Genomic DNA, 13,694 nt, shown 5'->3' with positions numbered 1-13,694 from the left:
ATTCTAGACATAATTTGGGGCATGAGTGGCCTGAAGCTGCTTTGGTACCTTAGATAAATTACAGAAGGCACACCTTTGTCAGAACGGATATAGCTCAAAGCCTGGCACACAGCTTTGCAAACAGTGTACTCTAGATGTTTTTCCCCTGAGATTTTATGCAGTACACAATCTAGACATTTTTTTCCCCTGAGCAGAAGGGTAAGTTCCCTTTTGTTTTGCCAACGACCCATGAAAAATTTGCTCACAAATCCTAACAAAAATTAAAATGAATGGTAAGACATAACCCAAGAAGAAGTTCCAATCTTAGGAACCTATGTTCCTATGTTTCTATGATTAGGGATCCAGAAATTTATCCCAGTAATTCTATCACATCTGACTATTTGCAACTCCCAAATGATTTGGCAGTTAGGGCAGGCACTGAGACCCAGGTGAGCCTAAAAATTAGGGCTGAAAGTAATCAGCTTCTAATCAAGAGAGACAATAATGAAATTAGGAAGAACTGCATTTCGCAGGCATTTAGCGAGCCTCTAATTATACATTGTCTAAATTCTGGTTTGTAAAACCATTTGCATCACTGTAATTAGCCTATTTGGGGAGGGCAGCATTCTGAGAGCCAGTTTTCAGGCTCATAGAAAACCTTGCCTGGGCCCGGCCAGCATGGCTGCTCAGTGGTTGAGTGTCAACTGATGGACCAGGAATTCATGGTTGAATTCCCAGTCAGGACATATGCCCAAGTTGAAAGCTCCATTCCCAGTGTGGGGTGTGCAGGAGGCAGCCAATCAGTGATTCTCTCTCATCACTGATGTTTCTATCTCTCTATCCCTCTTCTTCTCTGAAGTCATTAAAAATATGTATTTTTTTTAAAAGAAACTCTTTCGCTGGATTGTGTGCTGGAGTGCCAATCCAAGCACTTATGCTATTGAGGGTGGAAGGCCCTCAGGGAGCCTTGTGATAACTCAGTCCCAGAGAACAGGTTTCTGGGAAAGTCAAATGTATACCAAACCTTGGCTCCCTTTTTTCCATCCAGGTCAGAAACAATCACTTATCTTTGGTAAAAAATGTGGAAGCAGTTAGAAAAGGTAGCTTTTACTTATTAGTTCAATATGTATTTGGTACCATCTATATTCTAGATCTAGACACTAAGAGGAAAGAGAGCAAAGGAGAAGAAAAATCAAATTGTGCAGTCCAGTAAACTGTGGGCTATTGTTCTGAAAACAAAGTCAAGTCATAGTATTAATAGTGTTTACTCAAATAGCCAGTCCACTAGCACCAAGGGACCCAACATGAAGTCCCTGCCAATGCTATATAGATCCTCCACTCACAGGACTGCCCTGGAGATGAACCACTGCATTAGATGAACTATGGTATGCCCATAGATTGGAATAGTAGGCAACTATTAAAAATGGTTTTTAAAAAGTGATTTCAATATGAGGTGCCTAGAATAGTCAAGTTCATAGGGACAGGAAGTAGAATGGTGGTTGCCAGGGGCTGAGGAGTCTGGGGAGTTACTATTTAATGGGAATAGTGTTTTGGTTTGGGAAAGATGAATGGTTGTGATAGTTGCACAACAATGTGAATATACTTTATGCCACTGAACTGTACCTTTACAAATGGTGGCAAAGGTAAATGTTATGTCATGCACATTGTGCCACTATAAAAAATGGTTTCAAATATTATTTTTTAAAATGAAAAAAATACTTATTTAACATTAAGAGCCTTAGGAAACAAGGAAACAACACTGTATTTAGCCAAGCTCATATATATATATATATATATATATATATATATATATATATATATATATATATATAAATTTATATAAGAAAATACATCCATAATCTTAAGAATGATAATATCTAGATCGTGGGAACAGAAGTTACTTTTATTCTCCATCCTCTTCTATTTTGTAAATTTCCTGCATTGTAACATATAAAAGACTGTGGGACTTCTAATTTCTTTCTGGAACCAACATTTTCCTATTAAGAGGGATGAGAAGCCACCCATCTTAATCTACCACCCAAAGTAATGCTGATGTGAAACATTTCCCAAAGATTGGGACAGAACATTGCTTGTGATGTAGCCCCACCCCTAAAGCAAAGAAAGGAAGCTACTTCCCCAGGGCTACACAGCTGGGCAACAATCTATCCCAGTACTCTTCTCACCAGCGCATAGGGCCAATGTGCTTAGGGTATTTGCACAATTAATACCAAAACGCACTTACTAAAGGCTCTTGGATGGCATTGTGCCCCTCTGGGGGATAATCATCCCAGACACTGCACTTACACTGACAAACCTACTGAAGGACTAGACCAACATGTAAAACATCAAATCCTTGTAACAGCTCATGTAACAGTGCTGCTGTCAGTCTAGGAGGCAGGAGATGCTCCAAAATGCTAAGAAGAGTTCTCCTTCTTTGGGGAGATTACAAATAAATTATAAGTTTTTAGCTTATTTATGTTTTCTTATTTTTATATACTAAGTGCATTCCTGCTCTAACAAAAAATTAAAACAACCAAATCTAGTTTTATAACTGTACTAGAGGCCTGGTGCATGAAATAAATTTGTGCACGGAATAAATTTGTGCACGGGGGAGGTCCCCTCAGCCCAGCCTGCACCCGCTCCAATCCAGGACCCTCGGGGGAATGTCCGACTGCCAGTTTGGCCCAATCCAGGGAACGGACCAAAACTGGCAGTTGGACATCGCTCTCACAATCCTGGACCACTGGCTCCTACTTGTTCACCTGTTTGCCCCCAACTGTCCCTCCTGCTAGCCTAATCACCCTAACTGCCCCCCTCTGCTGGCCTGGTTGCCCCTAACTCCACCCCTGTTGGCCTAGTCACATCCAACTGCTCCCCTGGTTACTCCTCACAGCCTCCCCCGCCCCCCCCCCCCCACTGGCCTGGTTTTCCCTCAGAGCCCCCTCCCCCCCAAATGGCCTGATTGCCCCACACAACCTGCTGTTGAGTCGTTTGGTCATCCCTCACTAAACCCCCTGCCTGCCTGTCATAGGCAGCCATCTTGTGAGGACGGGTTAATTTGAATATTACCTCTTTATTATATAGGATAGTAACCTAATATACCCTTCTTCTCTGGAATGGATCTAGTAGGAAAGGCTGAGGGTGTTAACATAGTTGAGCACATAAATATATGTAATAACAAGAGGAGTTTTTTCTTCCCTAAAACTTTTGGGATAGAAGATGGGGGAGGAGGAAGGTCCCCGGGGAAAGAAGGCACAGAAGGGCAATAGTCTCCATCAGCTCAGGGCACAGGTGAGCTCCCAGGAGAAGACAACACAGATCTGAATGGGTGCACTGGGTTGACATAAGGGCAGCAGGTTAGCTGGCACCCCCACCCACCTGGCTGGCTCCACCCCAGGGCACAGCCAGCCTTCTCTGGGAAGAGGCAGCCAGAAAAGCAGAGGGGAGCCGGAGGTCTCTGTCCTTGGGATTCTGGGAGTAGAATGGTGCTCCCGAGAGCTTCCCTTCCTGTTCCCTCCCAGCAGCTCCTGGGAGAGGCCAGCCGACTGAGAACAGGCCCCGAGAGACAGTGCCATCCCCATCCTCTTCACCCTTCCACCCCACATGTCCTTTTCCAGCCAGAGAGGGATTCCTTTTATGGGGTATTCGGTGCTGCTCATGGATTGAAATCATGGTGATTTTTACTCCAAGATTTTGCCTCTGGGCTAAAATACTGTCTCTAATATAGAAACAAAGCTTCCTTCTTGCTCCCCCCGCCCCCAATTACAACATCTCAAGTGGGGGTGTAGCTTTTCATTTAAGGAGCCTCTGGGAACTTGCCTCTGAGCTACTGATCATCTATCAGAAATGCCAGTAAATAAACGTACTGGCAGAACCCCGTTTGCGTGTTGGAAAAAGACGAAGTATTTCTGTGCAGGTTACAGAGAGGGAAAAAAAAGGATAAAAAGAAGGCGTACTTTCCTCTCAGGAAATTTTAGAGCACCTTGAACTTGATCAAAACTATCCCTAAACACGCACAGTGCTGAAACATTCAAGAAAAGAGACACTCCAGGTTCTGACTTGCTTGACTCGCCTGGTTTAGACGTCAATGTCATGCTGTGCACGTAATAAGCTGTGGACCACCGTAATGTGGTTGTTGATAACAGCTACATGGAGGGCGGACGCCTTAGGCTACAGAGAGACACAAAAATTTCAAATGCAAACATTCTGGCTTCCTCCTTCATATAAAAAGGTGACTCATTTCAGCAGACACTTCCTAATCCTCTGAGTACCGACTTGCCCAGCACAGTGACTGACCCCTAGTCCGTGCTCAGCCGTCATCTCTGTCCCAAGGCAGAACAGCAAACCTTTCACGGTGACCAGTCTCCCCGCCCCCATCCCCACCCCCACCTCCACCCCCACCTCCACCCGCATCTCCCTTCATTCCTTCTAGATCCATATGCTGAAGCCCAGGCTCTTTTCAAAGACTAGGGACTGAGTGGTGAGCATGGCCCATTCTCAGCAATCTTCCAGTCTAGTGGGGTAAGGAAATATTAGCTGGTGTTTGTTTTTTAGTCATAGTTACATGTTATGAGAAGCGCTTTGGAGGAAAAGTAGGGTAGCAGAAGAGCATATGTGGGAGTGGGCAGAGGGTGAACAAGGGAAATGGGAGACAGATGGCGGGGGCAATCTGAAAAGAAGGCTTTCTGCACAGGCCCGTCTGCCCAGGAAAACCTCCTCTCCTGACACACTGAGCACAAAAAAAAAGAAAGTAAGAACAAGTATCCCTCCTCCCAGGAAATGGGCAGTGTCCTTCCTGCCGGGACCACCGGCCTTGCTGGGGCCCAGCCCCTCCCGAGAAAAGGGAAGCATCTCTGGATGGACCGGACAAGCTCAGAGCCAATTCCTCATCGCCGTTCTCCAAAAACTACCAGCCACGGCTGAAATCACAGCTTCTCTGGAGTTTGTACAACAAACAGTAATGGCTAAGTAAGATCCGAGGAAATGATATTCCCACAGGAGAAAAGAAAACAGGGTGAAAAGTAGAGGAATGTTTCCCATCTAATTCCAGCACAGTGAACCTTTGTAAGTTTTACCAAAGCCAATTCAAACTTCGGAAAACCTAAATCAGCATAAAGGGTTGGCTTTCGAAAGAAAAACAAGCTTGTTCCTGAAGGAGGGAAAAGGATCTTTCTCCTTCCTACTGACAGCAGCTTCATCGTTTGCCCAGGCGGATAAATTTAATACAAGAACAGTGGCGTCTCTAGACACAGGAGAACGTTTTTATTACAGCAAATATAAATGTTTAGACCACACAGATTTCATTTTGTTCAGGAACTTCAAGGACTTTCTAGAATTCATTCCTCGGATTTTATTTCTCAAGATTAAGGCGCCGGCTCCGAAAGAAGCCAGTTGGCCTTCCCAGAAAGAATCCCTTCTTTGTGAACACCGTCCGTCCCCACCGCGTATCTGCGAGGAGCATCTCCCGCAGGCCGGCCTCGCAGCGCCACCGTCAAAGCCCGAGCTGTTGGAATGGACTCACTTTCACGTTCTGGTGCAGAGATCAGAAAGCTGACAAGGGATGCGTGGCCATCCTGGGTTGCTATCTGCAAAGCACTGGGATTGAGCTGGAAGAAGAAGCAGGTGGGAAGAGCACAGGGGGATTCCCGCTAGAATCCAGCAGCCTTCTGGCATCCGTCACATGGCAGTCAATTAATTCGATGAAATAGTCTGACTGTTTAATAAAGACAGTCCAATGTTTTCGATAATTTAGGGAGGTTCTGTGTTGCTTCTACATGTTTTCCATTCAAGAGTCAGGGGAATACATGCCTCCAGCAAATACATCTCTGTTTCCCTTCTCCAGAAGCACAAAGCAGACCAGAGCCAAGTCTTCTCTCTATACACCCTGCACCCCCAACCCCACCCCACACGCCCCCACCCCTTACTCCCCCTCCACCCCCGCCTTGAGCCAAAATAGCTGACATGGTATTGGTCCCAACGAACGCCTCAGCACTCTCCTGCCTCCTTGCCTGTTTGCTAGCAGCTCTCCCCTTTCTGAAACTCAGCGTGACCAGTACTGAGGGAACACTGCAGCACTCCTCGTGGCCCTTTCTCTCAGCCCCTTCAGCACCTCCTCCCCTCACTGCCATCAGCTGCCTCACAGCTCCCTGTGCTCCATGCCTTCACTCAGTGCCCACACTAGATGTCCAAGCGCTGTAGGGCAGGGCCTGCTCTTGACTACCCTGCCAGCTCCACAAGGCCCAGCAGGTGCCTTGCAATAATACAAGGCCAATGCATAGCTATTGTTTCATTCACTGGAGGATGGCTACACAGTTTTCAGGCCCTCCAAATAAGGATGCTAAAGGAGAGTGTGTCTCCCTAAAATGGCTGCAAGACTATCTCCTCTCCCACATGCTCTTCAGCAGCGTGACCATGCCACGTCCCCATCAAGGGGTGGCGTTTATTTCTTTGCCCCCTTGAATCTGGGTAGACCTGTAACTGCTCTAATAGAATCCGGCAGAAGTGACAGCGTGCCAATGCCAGGTGTGCTCCCTCCCTGGCCTGGCAGCTTCTGCTTCCTACCTCATGGGAGCCAGTTGCCATGCCGTGTGAAGACCTAGGCATGTGAGGACACCACATGTTGGCCCTCTGCCAGGCATGAGAGTGAGCCACTGTGGACACCCACCTCAGTTAACCCTTCAGATGACAGAAGGCCTGACTGACATCTCACTGCAGCCACGTAACAAGCCTAGAGTAAGAATCTCCCAGCTGGGCCTGGTCAACCCTCAGAGCCACAAAAAGATAATAATACATTGCTTTAAGCCACTGCACTTTGGGTTGGTTTGTTATGAAGCAACAGGTAAGTGGAACAGGTGCTAATAGGAATAATACGCATTCTGACCAACTAGTCTGGCATGAGCTGATAGCCTTTATGACCTTGGATAAGTGGCCTCTCAGATATGGGCCACTTTGTCTTCCTCTATGAAAACGACATTGCCACCTATATTAGTTTTTTTGCTGTTGTTAACAAAGTATAAACATAAACTCAGTGGCTTACACAATACAAATATATTATCTTACTGGTCTGAAAGTCAGAAGTCTGAAATGGGTCCTACTGGGTGGAAATAAAGGCCTTTTTGGAGGCTTTCGAAGAACCCATATCTTTGCCTTTCCCATTTTATAGAAGCCACGCACATCCCTCAGTTCGCAGCCCCTTTCCTCCATCTTCAAAGCTGGCAAGGGCGCGCTGAGTCCTCCTCATGTCGCCTCCCTCTGACCTCTCTGCCTGCCTCCCTCGTCTGCTTTAAAGGACCCTTGTGATTACATGAGCATTGACTAAGATGATCCAGGATCATCTCATTTTAAGGTCAGATGAACAAGCTTAATTCCCTCTGCACCCCGAATTCCCCTTTTGCCAGGTCACGTAACATATTCACAGATCCCAAGGACGAGGCTGTGGGAGCCGCTGTTCTGCCTATCACACCTCCCTACCTCTTTCTCTCAAAACACAGCAACACTGGGAAGATAAATGAGCTAGTAAATGTGTATCGTCATTGTAATTATCATCCTATTCACTTCACAAAAAGTTACTGCACCCCTTTTCTGTGCTGGGCCCTATGTTAGATATTGGGGGGATTTGACGAGACTGACAATATCTCTGGGGGAGTGGGCTAAATAAATTGATGTATAGCCGAAACCGGTTTGGCTCAGTGGATAGAGCGTCGGCCTGCGGACTGAAAGGTCCCAGGTTTGATTCCGGTCAAGGGCACATACCTTGGTTGCAGGCACATCCCCAGTAGGGGGTGTGCAAGAGGCTGCTGGTCGATGTTTCTCTCTCATCGATGTTTCTCTCTATCCCTCTCAATTCTTCTCTGTGTAAAATCAATAAAATATATATTTTTAAAAATTATTAAAAAAATAAAATAAAATAAATTGATGTATAGATTTCATAGATTGGTAGGTCAGTAAAGCAGTAGATTTAGCATGAATTTATTAGACTCTAGATGTTATTAAAAGAAGAATATCAGCTAAGGATAAGTGCTACAAGGAGAAGTAAAATAAAAGTAGATGACTAGTTTCCAGTGAAGGATCAAGAAAGGCTTCTTGGGTGGGGTGACGTTTAGCCTGAGGTCAGGGAGACCTGAAGCAGAAACCAGTTTGTGAAGAACCCAAAGCCAGGGACCCTCGAGGGGAAGAGCTGTGGCATCTGCGGCCTTGCACCTGCGAGGTGCTACAGGCACAGCGCACAGGGCCTCCGGACCTTTTAGAGCCAAAGAAATATTTGAAATCTTAAAAAAGAAAAATGGTTCCAAGATACCAAAAGAAAACCACGAAATTGAAGTGAATAAATATTTAAGTGACATATTCATATTTCATTGATTGTTAAATGTAATAATCATTAAATATTCATTACATTTGTAAACAATTTGCAGGTTATATTTTTTTTCACCTTCCTGAAATTCCCAAGTATGCACAGAGGTCTAAGAAATCAATAATAAATTAGGAGAGTTTACCATGTCCAAATAATTATGAAAGCACAAGTAAAAGAGCCTTTAAAAATAAGTTTCAGGAAAAAAAATATTTAACGTGAAATGTAGGGAAATTTAAATACATTTAATAAGATGTGAGGATAGGACCCCCAGAAACATGAGTTCTTGCAGGGGACCCAGGCAGCTGGGGCGGCCCTGAAGAGAGCCTATTGCCCAAACTCTGGGCCGTCTCTCCATCCAGCAGTGATGCAGGAAGTCGGCCATCGGCTAAATCCATAACCTACTTCAGTTACCTCCTCAGAAATGACTCAACCCTTTGCCACCCCGTTGGTGGGGAGTGGGGACTGAAAGCAATCTCCTGGAGACCAAGACTAATCAATGTCAGCGGGGGAAGCACTTCCAAGAGCATACACAGTAATCACCTGCAGATGTGACAGCATCACGAGTCTAGCGTGTTCCCTGCGCATGTGCGCCCAGGCTGCTGGCTTCTTGCATCACACTGCTTGCTTCCCTGCGGTCCTCACTGGACTGGGCAGAGGAAGGTATGGGCCGCCAGTGGGGGGTGAGACTGTAGATCCATGAAGTATGCTAATGATCTCAGAGGGAAGGCTCAAGATAACATAAAAGCTGAAAAATGGACTCAGGACAATTTCCAGACCGCCTGGATGAGGCCAAGGCCATAAGAACGTGGACAACGTGGGGCCTGCACGTTTTAGGTGGAGAGAAGTGAGCTTGAAAAGACATTACAAAGCCAACTTTAACATCCATTGTAATGCATGAAGTTCCCGCCCCACCCCCCTTTTAGATCATCCCCTTAAAGTAATTTCTGTGCCCTGGCCAGTGTTGCTCCGTGGTTGGGGTATTGTCCCATGCACCAAAGCATCGCGGGTTTGATTCCCAGTCAGGGCATATACCCAGGTTGCAGGTTCAATCCCTGATTGGGGTGTGTGTGTAAGGCAAACCAATCAATGTTTCTCACTCACATCGATGTTTCTCTCTCTCCCTCTCCCTTCCTCTCTCACTACAATCAATGAAAAACATCCTCAGGTGTTTTAAAAATAAATAATTCCTGAAACTTGGGTGGAAGAAAAGTGACCAATTGCTTTTCAAGAGGGTCAAATAAATGTATAGTCCTGCCAGCAGAATAAAAGGGTATAAAGTAGTAGCCATTTGGGACTTTATTCTTGAACACTTCTGAAGAGGAATTGGTTATATGTTGTGCTGATATGGAGAGATCTCCAAGATCTATGGCAATTTAAACAAAAACAGGGTGCAGGACAATAAATGTATATAGCTATCATTAATATGGTGTCAGTGTGGGTATGTGTGTGTGTGTATAATCACATTTTCCATGTATGATTGATTACATAAACTATTAATAATGTTAATTCTGAGGAGGTGAAATTTCAAAGCTGAGATGGGTTAAGACATTTTTCATCATATACCTTTTGGTACATTCTAAAGTTTTTGTTATTTTCATTATAATTTAAATAGAAAAGGAAAGCAAAACCATCGAAAGACGAGGCCACAGCAGTGGTCAGGAGCTCACGCACGTGAGCTGTCACCTTTGCGCTGCCATTAGCTAATCATGTGACCCTGGGTGGGTGCCTTAGCTTTTCTAAATTCCAGTTTTCTCATCTGAAAAATGAAGAGCCATGTCAAAGGTTCTTAGCACTGAAGTATTTTGTATTTATAGGAAGGCACCATCCTGCCTCCTCCAGGCTCCAGACTGACAATCAAACCTTACTATGTGTTGTCAAAAACCAGGCATGCACTAATGGGTAGGGTGAAAATAAAGCAAAATAAGAGTGTCTCTGTATTTGAGAAGAACACTTATCTGCTCCTTTTGCCCCATTTTCAATGATTCCTTCCTCAAATAAATAGGGAGAGCCCCCGCCAGTGTGGCTCAGTTGGTTGGAACATCATTCCGTACACCAAAAAGGTGGCAGGTTCAACATAAGGGAAACAACCCACCAATGTTTCTCTCCTACATCAATGTTTCTCTCCTACGTCAATGTTTCCCTCTCTCTCTCTCCCCCGCCCCATTCCTCCCTCTTTCTCCTCCCTTTCCTTCCACTCCCTAAAAAAATTTTTAAATGAAACTTTTTAAAAAAATAACTGGGAAGAATGGCATCGCTTTTGAGGAAACATTAATTAGGGCATATCAAAGATAAATCAATAATGTTTACCCCAAACAAAAAAAATTATAAATATTAGTTCTACCAAAGCCCAGCGAGTGGGTCAACACAGGACCAGATCACCCAAAGAGCATTCTGAGTCCCCCTCCCACTGTGTGAGAGGAACACACACTGCATTTGGAATGTTGGTATCACTTCCTTCTGCCACCAGCACTCTCTGCATTCTTAATGGCCTCCTGCAACAGCTGGGAAGAATGATGTTTCTCCACCCCAACAAAAGGAAAAGTGTAAGAAGTAATTACCTCTCGTCATGGGATGGAATTCCTTGAGAAACAGTGTGCTTTACGCTCGCTAATGGATAGCATTTGTGCGTTACTCTTACTAATGCATTAAGCATCTATGTGCCAGCATATTTTGCCAAGACTATACTTTGGCACAGCCAAGTTCCACAACAGCCCCATGAGGTCAGAGTTAATATTATCTTCATTTTCCAGATAAAGAAATGGAGCCTCAGTGGAAAAGTGGCAAAACTACGATGCAAGTCCAGCTGTTTGGCTCCCAAAGCTGCGTTCTTTACTCTGTTATGTTGTTACCCTCCAACACTCATAACCTGAACCTTTGTTAATTTATCCAGAAAACATTTACTAGACGCCTACCACCTGTCAGACATTACTAGGCACTGGGATTGGAAGGACAAATATGACACAGACCCTACCCACCACACGGTTACAGCTTGCTAAGAAAGATAATCACGGAGACAAGGAATGAGGAGGCACATTTGTACCAAGTTCAGCTTTAACTGTTAAAAATGATTTAAAATGTTGTATGTCTTTTTTTTTTTTAAGTAATATGCTATCTGGATAATAATTACATTTCTTGAAGCTTATGCAAACCTAAGAGGACAAAGTGAGTTTAGTTTAGGCCAATACAGAGAGAGAAAAGAAACGAGTCTCATGTAACAGCTGCTTGGATATTCTCCCCTCCTCGTGCAGATTCTTTCCTAAAACCATCTCCCCTTTTGGATGTTAAGAAAAAAAAAAAAATCCTTAAAAACTGCATTCGGGCACATCCAGAGGTTTTACTTATAGTTACTTAGACCTGAACAATCATGGTGACTGGGATGCAAGAGCATGAAACCATGTTCCCATTCCAGCAAGATGGAACACTGTACCAGGCTGCCTCACCTGCATGCCTGCGACAGCCGTCTGTTACCACGGAATTTCTCTTCATAACCTACCTCCTCATTTTCCCAGGAAAAGGGATGCCAAAAGGCAAGCCCCAGTGGAAAAACATTTGCACAGAATGCGAAGGAAAGAATCCACATCTTTAACATATTAAGAGCCTAATAAACGTTCATATCTTTGATCCAACAATCCTACCTCTAAGAATACACCCAAAGGAAATAGTGAGGAATTCAAACTCAGGGTTATGTACGAAGAGGCTCATGATAGCATATAACAGAGGAAAACTGAAATTAACTAACTGAATAATGAACTAAACGGATCTGGGACATCCACTACAATGCATACACGCATGGGAATTCAAAGAAAACTGGCAGGAGAACACATGAGAGGTAAGTATCCAAGAGAATCATTTCAGTGTCAGGGGAATAGGAGCACTGCTATTTATCTTGATTCTCATCTCATTTTTTTTTATAATGTTCTAATATTCTATGTATTTATAATTTTCTATGTCAGGCATATGTTTTGTAATGTGTTAATTATAAGTACATATGTGACAGACACACGCACAAACTCTGTTTTCTGACACGAGTTTGCTACCAAACATGTTTGGAGGCAATTGCTCTATCACACAGGCCACTCCAGCTGCTCTGGCAACAGCTCCTCCACAGGAGGAGGCCGCCAGAGACGGTGTGGCCATCGTGGGCCTCCTCCAAACGGCCGGCAGCATCCCCAGACACTTTACTTTGTGCAAGTGAAGCCTATCAGAACCTGCAATTACAGTTTGCTGGATGTTACGAGTTCTCCCCAATGTGCCCTGACTCAGAAATCGCTAAAAGGTGGATGAAGCCCAAGTGCACACATTCCAGTGGTAAAGCATTAAAACAGAGCAGGGCAGGCACGACTCAGACTTTAAGTTAAATCCTGTGTCTACAGGACTCCGTCTCTGTATTGATTTCTGAAGGCAGGTCACACCTATTATACAATTCACCAGGTGATTCATGCTCTTTTTGAGTTTCTAAAACATCTGTCTCAAGGTTCATTCAAAAGGACCAAATTCCTGGGGTCGCCTTTGATTAAGTTAAAGCAGTTAATCCTGGTCGTCATGCCAGATGGCCAGAAAAGAGTGCGCATGCACACACACACACACACACACACACACACACAGAGGCTCTCCCTTTGGCCAGGGTCCTTGGCTAAAAGCCTGGCTTACAGTCTCCTAGAAGCTGGAAGGGAAAATACTGAGGGTGAAAGCACGGATGCCAATGATAGCCAGGATCCCACCCACTGCGCTCAGACAGCACCAACAGCAACAGCAGACAACCACTTGCTGCACGCTGATCACGTGTGTGGCGCAGCCTTCCCATTGCAAGCTCACGGTGGCCTCCAGAGGCTACGTCACAGATGAAGACCCTGGGGCAGAAAGGGGCGAAGTAAGGCGCCCACCATCAGCCAGCTGGGAGAGTGATGGAGCCAGGACCAGCAGCCACAGCCCTGCCTCACCCTCGGTGTGCCCTGTCCAGGCTGAGAGGCTCCCCAGGTGGAAAGGGAGTACTGTCCTCTCACAGGCACGGCACATGCTCACTTTCACAGCCTTCAGCCTCCATCATATTCCCCACAGTTGCTATTGTGATGACCATCCCCCACCAATTCTCAGTCACATGCTGTCCACGTGCCAGCCCCTCTGAGATCAGGACCTATCACCTCACAGCCCCAGGTGGCCAGGCAGCAGACATGAGAGAGCTGTCAGTGCTCCTATGCACAGATATCTATTGTTTCATTTAGTGCTATGTATTGTTTTGGTATGCCCTCTTGCCCTATCAGTTTCTAGAATAAGAATATATATTCTGCGTAGCATAGAGCACACGGTATAATATATTTTTTGGGTGAATGGGTGAATAAATAAATGGATTAGCAAATGAATTACT

The 13,694-nt window shown here is 45.0% G+C and overlaps 1 protein-coding gene across 1 annotated transcript in view; it reads right to left on the bottom strand.

Moving 5' to 3' along the window:
- The window catches only part of ANKDD1B (ankyrin repeat and death domain containing 1B), a 30,621-nt gene that overhangs the window by 1,342 nt on the left and 15,585 nt on the right, over positions 1 to 13,694 (bottom strand). Inside the window, exons 7-9 of the mRNA XM_045571577.1 lie at positions 12,341 to 12,598; positions 5,469 to 5,585; positions 4,060 to 4,149 (exon numbers count right to left, since the gene is read on the bottom strand). Of these exons, the coding sequence (XP_045427533.1) occupies positions 4,060 to 4,149; positions 5,469 to 5,585; positions 12,341 to 12,598 (465 nt within the window). The remainder of the gene's footprint in view (positions 1 to 4,059; positions 4,150 to 5,468; positions 5,586 to 12,340; positions 12,599 to 13,694) is intronic.

Source organism: Pipistrellus kuhlii, unplaced genomic scaffold (assembly GCF_014108245.1).
Source record: "Pipistrellus kuhlii isolate mPipKuh1 unplaced genomic scaffold, mPipKuh1.p scaffold_m20_p_4, whole genome shotgun sequence".
Lineage (NCBI taxonomy): Eukaryota > Metazoa > Chordata > Mammalia > Chiroptera > Vespertilionidae > Pipistrellus > Pipistrellus kuhlii.
Note: the sequence above shows the minus strand (reverse complement) of the source record. Positions and strands in the feature narration are given on the sequence as shown.